General features: G+C 51.7%; 1 protein-coding gene across 3 annotated transcripts in view; it reads left to right on the top strand.

Annotated features, from left to right (window-relative positions):
- Positions 1-17,181, top strand: part of MYH11 (myosin heavy chain 11) — a 118,773-nt gene that overhangs the window by 85,694 nt on the left and 15,898 nt on the right. For all 3 annotated transcript variants that reach the window (XM_045819291.1, XM_045819290.1, XM_045819292.1), the window contains 14 exons: positions 1,445-1,559; positions 2,119-2,312; positions 3,746-3,867; positions 3,976-4,045; positions 4,210-4,370; positions 5,704-5,812; positions 7,494-7,625; positions 7,723-7,929; positions 9,054-9,191; positions 10,211-10,334; positions 10,684-10,855; positions 12,410-12,622; positions 13,790-13,934; positions 16,701-16,907. In XM_045819291.1, coding sequence (XP_045675247.1) covers positions 1,445-1,559; positions 2,119-2,312; positions 3,746-3,867; positions 3,976-4,045; positions 4,210-4,370; positions 5,704-5,812; positions 7,494-7,625; positions 7,723-7,929; positions 9,054-9,191; positions 10,211-10,334; positions 10,684-10,855; positions 12,410-12,622; positions 13,790-13,934; positions 16,701-16,907 — 2,109 coding nt within the window. The remainder of the gene's footprint in view (positions 1-1,444; positions 1,560-2,118; positions 2,313-3,745; positions 3,868-3,975; positions 4,046-4,209; positions 4,371-5,703; positions 5,813-7,493; positions 7,626-7,722; positions 7,930-9,053; positions 9,192-10,210; positions 10,335-10,683; positions 10,856-12,409; positions 12,623-13,789; positions 13,935-16,700; positions 16,908-17,181) is intronic.

Here is a 17,181-nt window from a genome sequence, read left to right as displayed (position 1 = left end):
GTGCCAGGGAACTCAGGAGGGACGCTCAGAGCAGGGATGCCTTAGGAATGGCACAACCCAAAGGCATCTGGTGTAAACCAGATCCCAAGCGAGGCCTGTTTATGGTTTGTCTAAGCATCTGTAAGGGAGAAGATACATACACTCCACCCATGGTGGCCAGGCAGTTCTTCTTGTACATACTCTAAATCCTTCCTGCTGCAAGTTAAACCCAACAGGAAGAGCCGGCCAGAAAAGAGTGACCAATATACCTAATTCTGGCCTCAACAGGAATCTCCCTTATCATGGCCTTAGGTTTGCGATTGCCAGCCAGCTCTGTGATGGTTGTCACCATTGTCATTGTTAAATGCTCCTCCTCTTCCTCCTCCTCCTCCTCATCATCATCATGTCATGGCTGTTAATGTGCAGGACCTCCCCCTGTGGCTTCTGAGGGCCCTGGATGATGTGGAAAGACTCGGCTTGGTCCGGCTTACAGAACCTTACAGTGTTCTATTGACTCTCCAGTACCCCCAGTGCATGATGGGAGCAGGCAGTGCCCTAAGCCAGGGGTTGGCAAGATACAGCCCATGCACCACCTCTGACCCACAGCCTGTTTCTGTGAGTCAAGTTTTACTGGCACACGGCCACACCCACATGCATACATGACATCATGGCTGCCTTTATGCCATGACGACAGAGCTGAGTAGTTGTGAGACTGTACGGCCTACAGAATGAAAATATTTACTGCCTCGGCCTTTACTAAAAAACATTTGCCCACTTCTCCCCTGTACTCAAGGGGGCACCTTTCCTTTAGGTATCTAGAGGTGACACTTTCTTTACCCCACTTTATGAGTGGTTTCTTTTTAGTCCCCTTTCGGATCAGGCCCAGCCATCACCAGAACAGCCTGCGTCCCATAATAACCCACCGGAGAGATCTTACTGGTTCCTTCCATTTCATAGTCACAATCATGAAATGAAAGCTTTGGCCATGGTTATTAGTCAGGTCAGGTATTTATATCTGTGTATCAAAATCTCCAAGTTACAAAACTTTGGTTCATCATAGAGGGGAGAAGAGGTCTCCAAACTTAATTTCAAAACAAGAATTGTTGTCAGGCTTTCTCTAGAGGCGGGGAGAACTTTGGGTGTGATAAGGGTGTTTGCCGGCAGCAAAGCTCTTCCCCTTTCGGATGGCATAGGCATCATCCTAGACCCCGGAGGAAGGGGGCTGCCAGAGAAGCATTGCTGGGAGAATGCAAGGAATAGAGATGAGGCCTCTGTGCACAGGGCCCTTTAAATCCTGATCTGCTGGTCTCTTCACTGGAGTTTATGGATTCCCATCATGGCAGCTGCTAATGCCACTTCCTCTCTGACCTTGGGAAATCTGGAAGGGAAACAGGAGAACTTGGGCCCTGCCCTTAGTTCGTAACTGAAGCAGGAGCACCTGACCATTGTGGATGGTTCTTGGCAGGTGGACTACAACGCCACTGCCTGGCTGACCAAGAACATGGACCCGCTGAATGACAATGTGACCGCCCTCCTCAATGCCTCCTCAGACAAGTTTGTGGCTGACCTGTGGAAGGATGGTAAGGCCCTGCCTGCTGGAGCTGGACAGCTGAACATGCAGGGCCCTCCCCCCTCCTTCTGCTGCCCTGATGCTCACGCCTGCTCCCCAGAGGGGCTGGCCTGTATCAGGCTGCAGGGGAGGACAGGGTTGGCAGGTGCTAGTGACATCTTATTGACACATTCAACCACTTCCTGAGTGGTCACCTCTGAGTCCCTCAACCCCAAACCTGGAACCCAGAGAAAAGGTCCTGAGGTCAGGGTAATGATGGAGGAAATAGTATCTGAGGCATGGTGAGTTAGAACGCCCCCATCTGGAGTCAGAAAGACTGCACCTCTGTCTCGTCTCTGTCATACACTTTCTGTCACTCAGGAGCTCTCGGGATTCCCCAAAGGTAATAGCTGGAAGGCGATCCCACCATGCCTCCCCTTCCCTAGAGCTAGAGGAAGGGCTTTGGCGGCAGAGGAAAGAACGGGGGGCCCAGGGTCTCTACCCTCCAGGACTGGTTGTCTGGCCTGTTGCAGGGGTGGAGGGCCCCTGGGTAGGCCAGAGGCTGATGCTGCCCTTCGTGTGCCCCACAGTGGACCGTATCGTGGGGCTGGACCAGATGGCCAAGATGACGGAGAGCTCGCTGCCCAGCGCCTCCAAGACCAAGAAGGGCATGTTCCGCACGGTGGGGCAGCTGTACAAGGAGCAGCTGGGGAAGCTGATGACCACGCTGCGCAACACCACACCTAACTTCGTGCGCTGCATCATCCCCAACCATGAGAAAAGGGTGAGGTGCCCACCGGTTCCGCTGGCTGTCACAACGTGCCCTTGGGGCATGATCAGGCTCCGTGGGGGAGGGGAAGGCCGAGGGGATCGAGGGGCAAGAAGGAAGCCTGACCTTCTACCCCAAGGTCTCCATCTGGCATGGGTGGAAGGTTGTCTGAATTTGGTACCTGTTCCCCATCCTGGAGGCAAAACAAGACAGGGAGGAAGGGCAACTGTCCAGAGACTTGCAGCCCTGGAATTACTGCACAGGGCATCAGGTCACTCATTAACTCATTATTCCAGTTGATATTTACTGTGTTCTAGCCTGTGCCAGATGCTGGAATACAATGCTGGGTAAATTGTCACCCTTGCCTGCACGTTTCTTATAGCTTAGGGCAGGGATGCCCAGCTGGCAGCAGTTGTGCCTGCCACCCAGGGGACATTTGGCCATGTCTGGGCACATCTGTGGTTGTCATAACTGGGAGGGGGCTGCTACAGGCATCCAGTGCATAGAGGCCAGGGATGCTGCTAAACATCCTACAGTGCACAGGACAGCCCCACAGCAGAGTATTGTCCTGCCCAGTATGTCAGCAGTGCTGACACTGTGGGAGATCCGTGGGAGAGGCAGGCACACAAGCTGGAATCCGTGATGCACTGTGGCAAATTACGGGAACTCCAAACAGCTGGGGCTCCCACTCCAGCATCTCAGGGCTGAGGGAAAGCTACTTAGAGAATGTGAACTTGGAGTGGCATCATCTTATTGAAGTGGAGGGCAGGGTGGAGAGGGCATCCTAGGCAGAGGGACCAGTAAAACAAAAGTGTGGAGGTAATAAATAAAGGACCTTGGCAAGAAAACATGAGGTAGGCGGTTTCACATTGCTGTGTGATGGTGTGAGGCAGGGGCTGGGAAGAGATGGAGCTGAATCAGTCATCAGGGGCTGGATCACGGGGCTCCTTGTGGAGTGGCCAGAGCTTGGCCTTCCTTCTGTGATACCACTGGGGCTTCTAAAAGCAGGGGCATGTCATGATCAGGTTTGCATTTTAGGAACCAAATGAGGGAACGAGTGGACAGGACTAGGGGTGAGAAGACCAGGTAGGAGGCTGTGGTGGTTGTCTGGGCAAGAGAAGACCATGGCAAGTGGACAGCAGTGATGATAGCCAATGGAGAAAAGCGGGTGGACTGGGAGATATGTGGGGGGTAGGAGCTATAGAGCTGGTGGTGGACAGAAAATAAGGAAGTGGGAGGGGACAAGGGAGCCCTCGGTTTCTAGCTAGGTGATGCTAACACCACCAGATACAAACAAGTTGTTACCTGGACCCTCAGCTAGACCTCACCTGGTACCTCTGTTTATTCCTGGTGGCCTGGTGAGAAGGGTCACCCAGGCCTGAGACTCGGGGGCCTGCTGCTCCCTGAGTCCCAGACCTGGTGGTCCATTGCCCCTTCTGCCTCTGCAGTCTGGCAAGCTGGATGCGTTTCTAGTGCTGGAGCAGCTGCGGTGCAACGGGGTGTTAGAAGGCATCCGTATCTGCCGCCAGGGCTTCCCCAACAGGATTGTCTTCCAGGAGTTCCGCCAACGGTGAGCCTGCTGGGGTGGGCACAGGCAGGGTGGTGGGTGAGTGGGGCCAGCAGAGGGAGGAACAAAGGACAAGCTCTCGGTTGGTGACTTCTGCCCTGTGTCTCAAAGGTATGAGATCCTGGCTGCGAACGCCATTCCAAAAGGCTTCATGGATGGGAAGCAGGCCTGCATCCTCATGGTGAGCCTAACCCCAGCCCTGCCCCAGAAACCCAGCTGCAAACCTCCCAGGCTCTGGTGGCACTGCCAGGAGCTGCTTTGGAGGTGACCTTCCTCAAACAGGCTTAACCCCTGGCTACAAGGTACGGCTGAGAACGGGAATTTTTGTCCCCCTTCCTTCTGCAGATCAAAGCCCTAGAACTCGACCCCAACCTATACAGGATTGGACAGAGCAAAATCTTCTTCAGAACCGGGGTCCTGGCCCACCTGGAGGAGGAACGTGACTTGAAGATCACCGATGTCATCATGGCTTTCCAGGCCATGTGTCGTGGCTACCTGGCTAGGAAGTAAGGACCCGCCCACTCTCACCTCCCCACAAACACAGATGGGGAACACAATTTTCAGGAGGCTTTTTGGCCCCATGTTCTGATTCCCCAAGCTAAGAGGCCATCTGCTGTAAGATGCTCCCACAGATTGAGTGACAGCTTTTTCCGGGGCGGGGGAAGAAATGCTATGTTTTAATATGTGCACTAATATAAGAGTAGGTGGGAAGGAGTTAGGACCTTGGCTCTGGAGTTTTAGACCTGAGTTCTCATCCTCGCTTCCCCACGTATGTGCTGATAGACCTTGGGCAAGTTACTCTACCTCCCTGAGCCTTGGGTCTCTCCCCTGGAAAAGGGCATATTCATTCCTGCCTGGAATTGGTTCTGAGGAGTCAATGAAATACTGTCTGGAAAGGGTTGAGGACAGTGCCTGCTTATCATTTCAAAAGTATGAGAATATAATTAAGTGGCTGAGGAAAGAGTACTTAGCTGGACCTATAGCCTTATGTCCAAATGACAGGGTCTTGGAAGATCTGATGCCCCTTCTGTTTTGCGAAGCCCAGGGGCCGTGTGAGGGTTAGACCCCTAAAATGAGAGCAGGGGCTGGTGGAGTAGCTCTGTCCAGGGTGCATGTTGTCATGAGGTACGGATCACACTCATCTGCAGAGCCCTGCTCGTGTCAAGCTGATTCAGTGCCAAGGGGACCCGGGATGGTCAAGGCCACACTGGGATGCTCTTGGTCCAGGGACAGACCTAACTTAAGTTTCATAACTAACTTTTCCATTGCCATCCTTCCCACCTCCAGACTAACTAGGGCAGTTTTATTCTCCAAGTTCACCCACATACAAGACGGCAGAGAGGAAGGTGGTATCCACTGTGTGTGGCTTCTCAAACCCAGTGGACCTTCAGCAGTAAGAGTGCTAGTTCTATGTCAGTTTGGGACTCCTAAAATATACCTGAGGAAGGAGCAGGTTTGTCGGCTCTGGGGAAGACCTGGCATGGCTGGGTGTGTGCAGTGCCCCCTAGGAATGGTGTCGCGCAGACTATTTCCTCGACGTTGTCTGGATCACAGCTCTGGTTGCAGGGCATTCTGTGGGCCTTGGGTCTTCCACACCCTCTTGCCTCCATATTATTTGAGTGGTCTGTGCCCAGATGATATACCTGGGCTGGTGCTCAGAGCTTCTGGAAGAAACTGAGCTGGAAAGAAGGGGAGAGTGTTCCTGTACAAGTCACAAAATCTCAAGTACAGGAGACATGCTTTGCTTTAGGATGATTCAGGGCAAGATGCTACGACAACACGGTGAGACTTGTGTTGCGCCAACCAGGGCTCCTCTCAGCTCCCTGCCCCTCTCCCCAGGGCCTTTGCCAAGAGGCAGCAGCAGCTGACAGCCATGAAGGTGATTCAGAGGAACTGCGCCGCCTACCTCAAGCTGCGGAATTGGCAGTGGTGGAGGCTCTTCACCAAGGTGGGTGCTCCGGGCCCCACTCACCTTCTCGGGACCCCCAGACCTGTTCTTCACTCCAGATGCTCTGGTTGTGGGACTGGAGATGGGTGACAGCGGGTGTGCTCCTGAGGACTTGAGATCAAACTGTGCCTGTTGACGAGTCTCCGGGCCAGTGAGGTGCATCTGAAGAAGGCCCACCTTCTCTGGCACATGGGTTACAGCCATGACCTTAACACAGGGCCAGAGAATTTCCATCACCACAAGGATTTCTCACAGCGTGCTTTTATAGCCACACCCACTGCCTTCCATGGCCACGCCCACTGCCTTCCCTAGCCACCTTCATTTCCTTTCATAGTCCCTGGTAAGCACTATCCGTTTCCGTTTCTAAAATTTTGTCATCTCAAGAATGTTATGCAAATGAGGTTATGCAGTGTGTCACCTTTTGAGACTGGCTTTTTTTTTTTTCACTTAACACCATTTTCGGGAGATCCATCCAGGCAGTTACATGTATCAATTGTTTGATTCTCTGGATATAACTTGTGCTTGCAGTATCGCTGCTGAAACATACCAATTGTGCCAAGACACGCTCTGTTGCAATAGACACGGTTTCCTCTTATGTGCCATTAAGTGTGTAAATTGGCACAAATCTTTCTCCTTCAGCAAATATTTATGAAGCGCCTGTTGTGCACCAGGCATGCACAGGTGCTGTGGGGATACAGCCGTGAACAGACAGCACAGGCTCTGGCCTCGTGAATATTCTGGTGGAGTGGGGGAGCAGACCATGAGCAGATACTCACAGGAACAAATAGATAATGGCAAACTAGGGTGAATGTGGGAAGAAGTCACAGTGTGTGTGGCAGGGGCTTCCCTAGAGCCAGGCTGGGGCTTGAGCACAGGAGTCGAGAGTCAGCCCGGTAACGAACAACAAGGGGGAGCAGCTTTTTGAAATGTCCATCTCGTCTACGGCCATACCACCCTGAACACGCTCGATCTCGTCTGAAATGTTCATCCCTATAGACCCAACTTCTTAAAAACTGACTTAAGAAAGCCACCTGTGACCAAGAAAATCAGGAATTAGAGATGTTTATTGTGGCCTGGTTTGTAACAGCCAATTTCCAATGTCCAGTCCTGACAGGCTGCTTACTTCAGTATGGCTCTTCCATTCATGAGGGTTACCTTGTTTTAAATAATAAAAGTACATAACATTGGCAGCATGATCTCCAGTATATTTTTTAATGTATAGGAAAAAAGACTGGAAGGAAATGCTAACAATGTTAATAATGATCTTGGTAGGGAGGTGGGATGTGGAGGTTTTATTTCCTTTTCTCCTTGGAAGGAATCATAACAACTTGTAGCAGATGGGACTAAACGGGAGGAGGGGGAGTTTTCTCCTTTCACTGCACACCTTTTTCTGTTGCCCTAATATAGGGTGTCTCAACCTCGACACTATTGATATTTCAGGGTGCATGATTCTGTTTTGCACATTCTAGGATGTTTAGCGACATCTCTGGGATCTACCCACTAGATGCCGGTAGCATCCTCTACCCCAGTTGTGACAGCTGAAACTGTCTCTGAAAATTGCCAAATGTCCCCGTGGGGTGGAGTAAAGCTGTCCCTGGCTAAGAAGCCCTGATATGATTTATTACAAGATGGTATCCCTTATGCCAGAAAAATAAATGATGGGCTGACTGTGTGTGTGCAGGTGAAGCCCCTGCTGCAGGTGACACGGCAGGAGGAGGAGATGCAGGCCAAGGAGGAGGAGCTGCAGAAGATCAAGGACCGGCAGCAGAAGGCAGAGAGTGAGCTCAAGGAGCTGGAGCAGAAGCACTCGCAGGTACCAGGCCGGCACCATGACGGGCCGCAGAGGGAGGGCCGGATGCCTACTCCTGGGGGACTCACTGGCTGCCTCCCCACCCCCCACCGGCATGCAGCTGGCCGAGGAGAAGAACCTGCTTCAGGAGCAGCTGCAGGCAGAGACAGAGCTGTACGCTGAGGCTGAGGAGATGCGGGTCCGGCTGGCGGCCAAGAAGCAGGAGCTGGAGGAGATCCTGCATGAGATGGAGGCCCGCCTGGAGGAGGAGGAAGACCGGGGCCAGCAGCTGCAGGCAGAAAAGAAGAAGATGGCCCAGCAGATGCTGGTAAGGCACTACAGTGGCCACCCTGGGTGGATACCAAGTCACTTGACCCTCACTGCAGGCCTGTGAGGTGCATTGGGGAGGCAGAGACCAAGGCTTGGAGAGGAACGGCCATCTGCCCACACAGGTCCCCTCTAAATCCCACTCGGCTCCGCCTCGCCTTCCATGGGCTTTTGTTTTTTGTCCTAATAGCAATGCTGCGTGAGGGGTAATTATATTGTTGCAGAGCAAAACACCCAAAATAAACATTTAGTTCACACAGTCAGGAATCTGACAGTGGCCTAGCTAAATGGGTTTGGCTCAGCATCTCTCATAAAGTTACAGTCAGGAGGTCAGCTGGGGCTGCAGTCATCTGAAGGCTTGACCGGGGCTGGAGGACCCGCTTCCCTGGGCCTCCCTACATGGCTGTGGGCAGGAGGCCTCGGGTCCTCACCATGTGGGCTTCTCCATGCAGCTGCTTGAGTGTCTTTACAACATGGTGGCAGGCTTCCCCGAGAAGGGGCGAATCAAGAAAGAGAACAGCAGAAGAAGCCACAGTGCCTTTTAAAAAAAAATTTTTTTTTATTAATTCTAAAGAGATGGGAAGGGAGGAAGAAAGAGAGGGAGAGAAACATGATGTGAGAGAGGATCATTGATTGGTTGCCTCTTGCCTATGCCCCTACTGGGGACCAAACCCACAACCCAGGCATGTGCCCTAACTAGGAATTGAACCTGTGACGTTTCAGTTTTTAGGATGACACCCAACCAACTGAGCCACACTGGTCAGAGCACCAGAGTGCCTTTTATAATGCTGATGTTACACTCCACCATTTCTTCTAGATTTGGTCAGAAGCAAGCCACTAAGTCCTGTCCACACTCAAAGGGAGAGGAATTAGGCTCCACCTTTGAAAGGAAGAGTGTAATGTGGGGTTGCATTCAAAACCACCATGGTACCTACTGTCCCCATTTTACAGATGAGGAGACTGAGGCTCCATGAAGCAAAGTGGCCTGCTCAAACCTTTGTTTCCAATGAAAGAAGACTGCAAAGCACTGGGGGTCAACAGGCCCATCCTCTGTGTTAGTCAGTTGCCGGAGCTCCATGAGAATGAGTTTTAAGCAAGGATGTCATTCTTTCTTTTCCCATGAAGGACCTGGAGGAACAGCTGGAGGAGGAGGAAGCTGCAAGGCAGAAGCTACAACTTGAGAAGGTCACAGCTGAGGCCAAGATCAAGAAACTGGAGGATGACATCCTGGTCATGGATGATCAGAACAATAAATTGTCAAAGGTGAGTGGAGCTGAGTATCTGTATTCTAACGACAAGCTCACCAGGGACATGGATGCCAGATTATTTCCCTTTATAGCCAAATAAAAGGTACTGAAGGCTAAGCAGAGTGATGAGATGGCGTCATGATGGCTGTCTGGATGCAGGGCTGCCACGGAGCCAGTCCCGGCAACACCATGACCAGTGGAACCCCCAAGTCGGGCAAAGGAGGCAAACGTGCCTGAGACTCTGGGCCCTCCCCCACTTTCTCATGGACCATGTCCAGTTAGGAATGGGGTGACCAGCTGTCCTGGTTTGCCTCGGACAGAGGGGTTTAGGATGTGGAACGCTCAGCACCAAAACCAGACAGGTCCCAGTGCAAAAGAGGATAAGTAGGTCACCCTAGCCAGTCACCTCTAACCGGCCCCACCAGGGACAGGCTCCTTTCAGTTCTTTCAGCTAGATGTCAGCAGGGCGCCTGCCACGAGCCAGGCCCTGTGAGGGGTCAGGGAATGTATGGTAGGGAGGACCATGCCCTTGTGGGGCTTACACTCTATTGGTACAGCAAATAGATCATCATACACATAACCATTAATTACCATTGTGATCAGGATTCTGAAGGAGGTGTTCCCCATATTATGAGAAGAGCACTAGCAGTGGAGGTAGGTTATTCAGGGAAGGCTTCCTGGAGGAAGTGACCTTTAAGTGGAAACCTAAAGACTGAGGAGCAGTTACAGGGAGAGGGGGCAGAGGTGCATTCCATCTGTGCAAAGGCCCTGAGGTAGGCAGGGAGAGCTGGCACACGACAGGAGGGGGAAGAGGGCCCCACTGGCTGGAACCATTGAAGTATGAGGGGAGGGGAGGCATGAGATGAGCAGTGGCCACCTTTTGGAAGTTAAGGCACTTGTCTTCACCATTTCAAACTCTAGTCTATATTTGGTTATAACAGGGGCTTTCCTTTCAACTGTTCATCTGGAAATTACTAAAAGGGGCCTGGAGAAAGAATGAAAACTAACAGTATTTCTTTTTCTTTCCCCCAAAAGGAACGAAAACTCCTTGAAGAGAGGATTAGTGATTTAACGACAAATCTTGCAGAAGAGGAAGAAAAGGCCAAGAATCTTACCAAGCTGAAAAACAAGCACGAATCTATGATTTCAGAACTGGAAGGTAAACCAGCTACCCAAAGAGGCTTTGAACCAGTATTTTAAAACCAGGAGAATCAGAGAGGAGATTTCAGAATGGCAGATTGTTTTGAGGATGATAAACCCTCTCCAGGCTCCCCTGTCACCCTTAGTCGACAAACGTGAATAATCAAAGGGGCTTTGCACCATCAGGACTGACTAGCTGTCGTTGGGATGGTGGCGCAGGTGTGACTGCCACCAGCGAGGGAGGTGTGTGCGTGTGCATGTGCGTGTGCGTGAACTTCCTCCGTGTGAGTGCCTGAGCAGGAAGGCCCATCCTCCCAGGAGTCTTTCTGGTGGCTTCCACCTCCTGAAGGGCCCCTGGCTTTGTCTAGTGCGGCTGAAGAAAGAGGAGAAGAACCGGCAGGAGCTGGAGAAGCTGAAACGGAAGCTGGAGGGAGAGGCCAGCGACTTCCACGAGCAGATCGCCGACCTGCAGGCACAGATCGCTGAGCTTAAGATGCAGCTGGCCAAGAAGGAGGAGGAGCTGCAGGCGGCCCTGGCCAGGTAGTGAGGCCATGGCCTGTGTGTTCCCAGGCCCCTGCCAATCTGTGGCGGCCCCAGTCTTCCTCTTCTTCCAGGCAGGCCTCCATCTCATGCAAGGCGTCCCCAGGCCAGGCCTTCTAGAACACCAGAAGGCCTGCTTGCACCTCCAGAGCCATGCCTTTGACTTTCCTCTCTTCCCTCCAAACTCATCCCTCTTTGTGTCTCCCATGGTGTCTGTCTTTGGATGCCTAGGCCTTTCCTGTCCACACCCCAGTCCTGCATTCCCAGTTGGGCACGGGGCCCTTCCATGGCATCTCGCACACCACCTATCTGAGGCTGGAATGACCCTCCTCTCCCTCAGGCCCTCCTTTGTGAACGCCAGTCTCCTCTCTGGCCTTTGCCCACCCTGCTCCTCCCACAGCCAGCAGGCACCAGCCCTTTGACACGCGGCCCTCCTCCCAGCTCCGAGCTGGCTTCACCCTAGTGGCCTCACACTGGGAATATTACTTATTTGCTCACTGTGTGCTAAGCTCTTTTTTAAGCAGTATCTTTACAGATACTGAGCCAGGTGTACTGCCAATTCTCTCTCTTTCACTGAGGAGGAGGAGGCTGGGCCGGGGGAGGCGAGAGAACATGTGACTGTCACCCAGCTTTTGAGAGGCAGAGCTGGGATCCGAGCCCCACAGCGGTCTGATTGAGTCCCCTGGCCAGCTCTGTCTCTGCTGCATGACAGAGTTAGAGTGGTTGACTGGAAACATCGCTCTGGGTCACAAACCTGCCCAAAAAACTCTGCTGGCTTGTGCAGGAGAAGCCAGGTCTTCGCCTGGCCCTTGCAGTGCCCACCCTTCGCAGTCTGACCCCAGCCCAGCCATTGTGTTTCCTCTCTGCTGCTGCCCCTTCACAGGGACAGCAGTCACCGTGCTCACCTCGCCCGGCCCCGTGGAATCTTGCCTCTGTGCATCCCTCATGCTGCTCCCTCCCAGACGTCATGGGCACAACCAGAGGCCAGCCCTCCCATGCAGCAGGAGGGAGCTCCCTCCATGAAACACCCAGCTCCATAGCACTCGGACATGCTGCTCACGTCCTGCCTGACCCGAGCTCACTGCGCCTTCCAGACCAGGCGCCCTGGCTTCCACCTGGCCCCACGCAGGGCCTGGCCCAGGGCCTCACATGCAGCAGGCACTCACTCACTCACTGACTGTTTGAGCAAAGGGAAGAAAGAACAAACAAGTAGTTACCAAGGAGGAATAATTAATTGTCCAATGTTCAGAAAGCAACTATTAAGCCCTTCTGTGAATTAGGCGCCGTGCTAGCCTGGGACCAGTGTTTTGCATTCACACACACACAGACAACCGTGACCTATTTTTTGTCACACCTTGAAACGCATCATCTTATGTAAATCTCCAAGCAGCCCAGTGCCACAAGAGGGGATCCACTGTGTCTTGGGGCTGTGGACAGAGCATGGTTTGGTGTCTGGAGCACAACTGCTTGGTATCAGAAAACAATGTGGGGCATGAGTGAGACAGCAGAGGCCTGGGACCCTGGGGTCTTATTCCAGTGACCCGTCCCTGGCAGGCTTGACGATGAGATTGCTCAGAAGAACAATGCCTTGAAGAAGATCCGGGAGCTGGAGGGTCACATCTCAGACCTGCAGGAGGACCTGGACTCAGAACGGGCTGCAAGAAACAAGGCTGAGAAGCAGAAGCGAGACCTGGGGGAGGAGCTGGAGGCACTGAAGACAGAGCTGGAGGACACCCTGGACAGCACGGCCACCCAGCAGGAGCTCCGGTGAGGGGGCCCGCTGTCCCTCTGCACTGATGGGAGGGCTGGTGTGGAAGGAGTGAGCCCCAACAAATCCTAAGCTACTGGGTTCTGCAGGCCTTACGTCCACTGTCCTGCTTGCATTTTCCTGTAACTGACATAAGTGCGCTTATTTTTAATCTTACTGTTTCCCATCACAATAGTGGGACATAGAGAACAATTTGAAAACTGTAGAAAAGCAGACGCCACAAACATGCCCTTAGTTCCCCACTGTTAACAATACCTTTTGGGGTATTTCCTTCCTGTCCTTTCAAGTATGTTCACGTGTGTACACGTGTGTAAGTAGATCGCCCCTGGCTCCAGCCGCCAAGTGTGTGTATCTAAGTTTTGTGTTAAAGTTTTAAAATAACACCAGACTGTTTTTGTTTTTTTTTAACTTAAGATTCACGGCAGGTAATCACACAGACAACAAAACAGCTACAGGTCACCTGCTAGAAAATGAATGCTGTCTTTATCAGAACAAGGTCGTTTATTCATTCAATAAACACCCAAATGTAATTTGAGAGCATCTGTGTCAGGTGCTATGCTAACATTGAGATTTACCTCCCACACTTTGGGGTTTGTGCTGCAGCACTTGCCTGTGCCTACAAGCCAGCACATTATTCTGTTCCCTTCCTACCTGGCCAACAGTACAGAAAAGCCCAGTGCAGTATTTAAAGGCATGGGCTCAGAATCAGACTATTTCCTGTCCTACATACAGGAGTTGTCACAACACCTGGAAGCTGCTTACCTTCTCTTAGCCTAGTTTCCTCATCTGTAAAATGGAAATCATAATACACGTGCCTCTTAGGGTCATTCTGATTATGAGATGATATATTAAAGAACTTAGGTCAGGACCTGGCATACAGTAAGTGCTCAGTAAGTATGAGCAAATATTAGTATTTCAAGAACATTTTGCAATTCTTTCAACAATATTTTGTGTATTTGCTGGCCCTGAGAAATTCTAGGCAGGTAAGATATTCCTTATTTTGCAGCTGAGGAAATTCCAGGTCCAGAGAGGTTAGGTGACTCACCTGAGGTCACACAGCTAGGAATAGGTGGTGATGGGAACGTGGGCCCTGAGTCCTTTGCTCAGTACTGTCTGAGGTGAGCCCATCCCACCCCAGTTGCCATGACTGTGTTCTTCCTGTCCAGGGCCAAGAGGGAGCAGGAGGTGACGGTGCTGAAGAAGGCCCTGGACGAGGAGACGCGATCCCACGAGGCCCAGGTCCAGGAGATGAGGCAGAAGCACACACAGGCAGTGGAGGAGCTCACCGAGCAGCTGGAGCAGTTCAAGAGGGTGAGTGATCGATCTGTCAGTAGCTTCAGATGACTCCATACCAGGGTCTGTACTAAGACGAGTAACAGGCTACACAAGATTCTAATGACAATGACAGCAGCCAGCATTTGTGGCAAGTAATCTTCACACCACCCTGAGACAGGTCCTGCTGAGCCCATTTTACACATGAAGAAAGACAATATCCTTGTATTTCATTTCCGGGGGAGAGTTTTTTAACTTGGGACATCCTGCTACCCTAACATCTGAATTAATTATATCGCCCTCAGTGCTGTGGTTTCCCCACATCCCTGCACTTTCTAAGTCCCCCAGAAACTAGACTAAATGGATGCAGCTTTCCCTAGACGTGGTGGGAGTTTGCATCTGTTTAAGCAGCTTTCTGTGAGCTGGGTCACTTCCTCTTCATCAGACTCTCAACATCTGCTGTAATTCCACTGATGTTAGCCGTTCCTTATGCAGCACTGGGTATAGGCCAGACACGGTTCCAAGGTTTTACAAACACTCATTTAATTTTACCTGTGGCCTCTGTAGATCTCTGGGCCCCACACACTGAAAAGCGCTGTGCAAGACTGAGCTCCCCTCACTCTCCAAATGATTGAGGACACTTGTCCACATCCCCTGGTCACCTGTCACATGGGATCTGAATACCAATCTTCAACGTTTCATCAGGTCTTTACATATTTCACACCAATGAGCTTTTGCTAATTACAACAAATTTCCCCTTTTGATTGGCTTCCCTTTTTAATGTTCACAAGTTATATAATTTGAACCCAGATGGGCTATTCCCACCTTCTGAAATGTGCTCCAGGCAGCAGTGAGGTGTGTGTGTCCCCTTGGACTCCGTGGATGGAAGAGTGGGGCCCCAGGAAGGGTAACTGACCGTCCTCACGCCAGAGGGTCATCGGAGCAGGGCTGGGGCTGGAAGTCAGGCCCCCAGTTCGAGGCCAGGCCAGGCCTGTTTGGACTGACTCGGCTGCTAACGTCAGCAGCAGACAGCGTCCATTTCTGACTCCTGCACATGTCACAGGTGTGCTGAAAAAGAGCACCATCTGTATTTTACCTCTAACGACTTTGGTACAGACTTGGAGCCCGGGTCCCAAAAGGTTGTTGGGAAAACTTTTATCATCATTCCTACCTGGTCTCCCCTTACACATGTGTGGTTCCGCCACAGTTTTGGGGTCTTTGGCTGGGCTAAGGCTTTAGGGGAGCCCAAATCCCCTGGGGTCCATGTCAGCCTGCACTGTTTCCCCGAGACGCACCTCGTCCCTGAGGCGCTGACAGCTCCGCTGTGCCTGGGACAGAGGAATGGCGTCTCTGAGGCTGCCCAGACACTGCATGACGCCTTCCTGGGGACTGCAGGAAAGCCAAGCGTTGTTCTCTGTCCTTGGGACCCACAGATGCGGACTCCGGCCCTCGGGGTCCGTGTGTTGTGGATGCAATGAACAAAACTCACTGGGACTACAGAAGTCCTGTGGAGAAGAAGGGACAGCATGGCCACTCTGAGTGACAGACAGCCCCAACCCCTGCCTGGACAGGCTTTTATTGATTTTCTGGGCACATTACATCAAGGATGGTCCTCATTTACTATGCACAGGTTTGCTTTAGGTGGTTACCTTTTACAGATAACAAAGGAGAGGAAGTTGCTAATTACTACAAAGAAAAAGGATATTCGCAAATGCAAAGGAAAAGGTGGTTGAACTGGTTACACTTGTCCATAGGGGGTTTAGCATAGATTTTAGGAAGTTACTTTAAAGATATGCAGTAAACATTTGTTGCCTCAATTCAGGGTGAGGGAGCAAAAAGCAAGCCTCATAGCAGCCTAGATACAATGTAGGCCTGATTTCTCCAAAGCCCATCCGTGGGTTTGGCTTCCTGTGTGCTGACTCGCACCTGTCAGTTTTCCCATAGGGCTGGGCTACATTCGCCACGCCATGCGGAACAGTTTCCTATAACCTACACACTTTTCTCTTGCTTCTTTCCCCACCCCATCCTCCAGCACAGGAAAAAGCCCCCTCCATTCCCCTGCTTTTGCCCCAAACACTATTTTTTTTTCCTTAGGGAAATTGACATGCCTACAGGTGCTGGTTAGATAAAATGACTTTCTCTTAACTACCACCAAAAAAGCAGTGTGCATTTGATGATAAATGTGATATATAATAGGGAGTGGTGGGGACTAGGGCCAAGTGGGTTGTGGCTGCCCCATCTATAGGACCAGCTACTACTCAGAACCAGCAGATAACTGCCTTGGAGGAAGGCAAGACTCTTGCTTCCAGATATTCAGTTTGCTTTTTAGAAAATCAGAATTAGGTGTATGCTGTAAAATTCACAAATTTCAAGTGTACAACTCAATGAACTTTGACAAATGTATGCACCTGAGTAATCACCACTGGTCATAATATAGGACATTAGATTATTTAATAAAGAAGCTGAAGTCCACTGTTTTATGACATTTCTTTATTAAAATGTTGGCAACTTATTTTTCAAAAAGTAGTGAAAGGTCCCACGGGACACGACAGCAGGCTGGCTGCAGCCCACGTGCGATGCCAGTTTCTTGGATGCCCTTTAGGAACACAGAATCCGAAGTCTCCCTGTGATTCTGTGTTCCCCAGCCTGCCGTGTCCCTCCCCTGAGGACTGGCAGAGGTCCCTGGACCCACCTAGGGGAGGGGAAAGGACAGAGGCAGACTCCTCAACTACAGAGGTTCCCATCTTACAACATCGTCCCAGCCACGGCTGTAACGCCTTCCCTCCCCTCTGCTCCTCGGGCCAGGCCAAGGCCAACCTGGACAAGAACAAGCAGACGCTGGAGAAGGAGAACGCAGACCTGGCGGGTGAGTTGCGGGTCCTGAACCAGGCCAAGCAGGAGGTGGAGCACAAGAAGAAGAAGCTGGAGGTGCAACTGCAGGAACTGCAGTCCAAGTGCAGCGACGGGGAGCGGGCCCGCGCCGAGCTCAACGACAAGGTCCACAAGCTGCAGGTGAGGTGGCAGCGCAGGGACACCTGCCTTGCCCGCTCTGCAGGGGATGCAGTGCTTCTGGCTAACCAGAGCCTCTCTTGCTGCAAAGCAACTCGGTTTCCTCTAGTTACATTCCCAGGGAGATGAGATGCTCACCCTAGCCAGCGTAATCATTAAGAGCCTTCATCCATTCATTCTACAAGTGTTTACTGAGTGCCTGCTCTAGGCCAGGCATGTGCCCAATTCTGAGATACTGACGTAACAGTGGGGAAGAAGACAAATACTGTTCCTGCCC

The sequence above is a fragment of the Phyllostomus hastatus genome, unplaced genomic scaffold (genome assembly GCF_019186645.2).
Source record: "Phyllostomus hastatus isolate PE091 unplaced genomic scaffold, TTU_PhHast_1.1 phas_scaffold_385, whole genome shotgun sequence".
Classification (NCBI taxonomy): domain Eukaryota; kingdom Metazoa; phylum Chordata; class Mammalia; order Chiroptera; family Phyllostomidae; genus Phyllostomus; species Phyllostomus hastatus.
The sequence above is the reverse complement of the archived record's forward strand: the minus strand, read 5'-3'. Positions and strand labels throughout refer to the sequence as shown.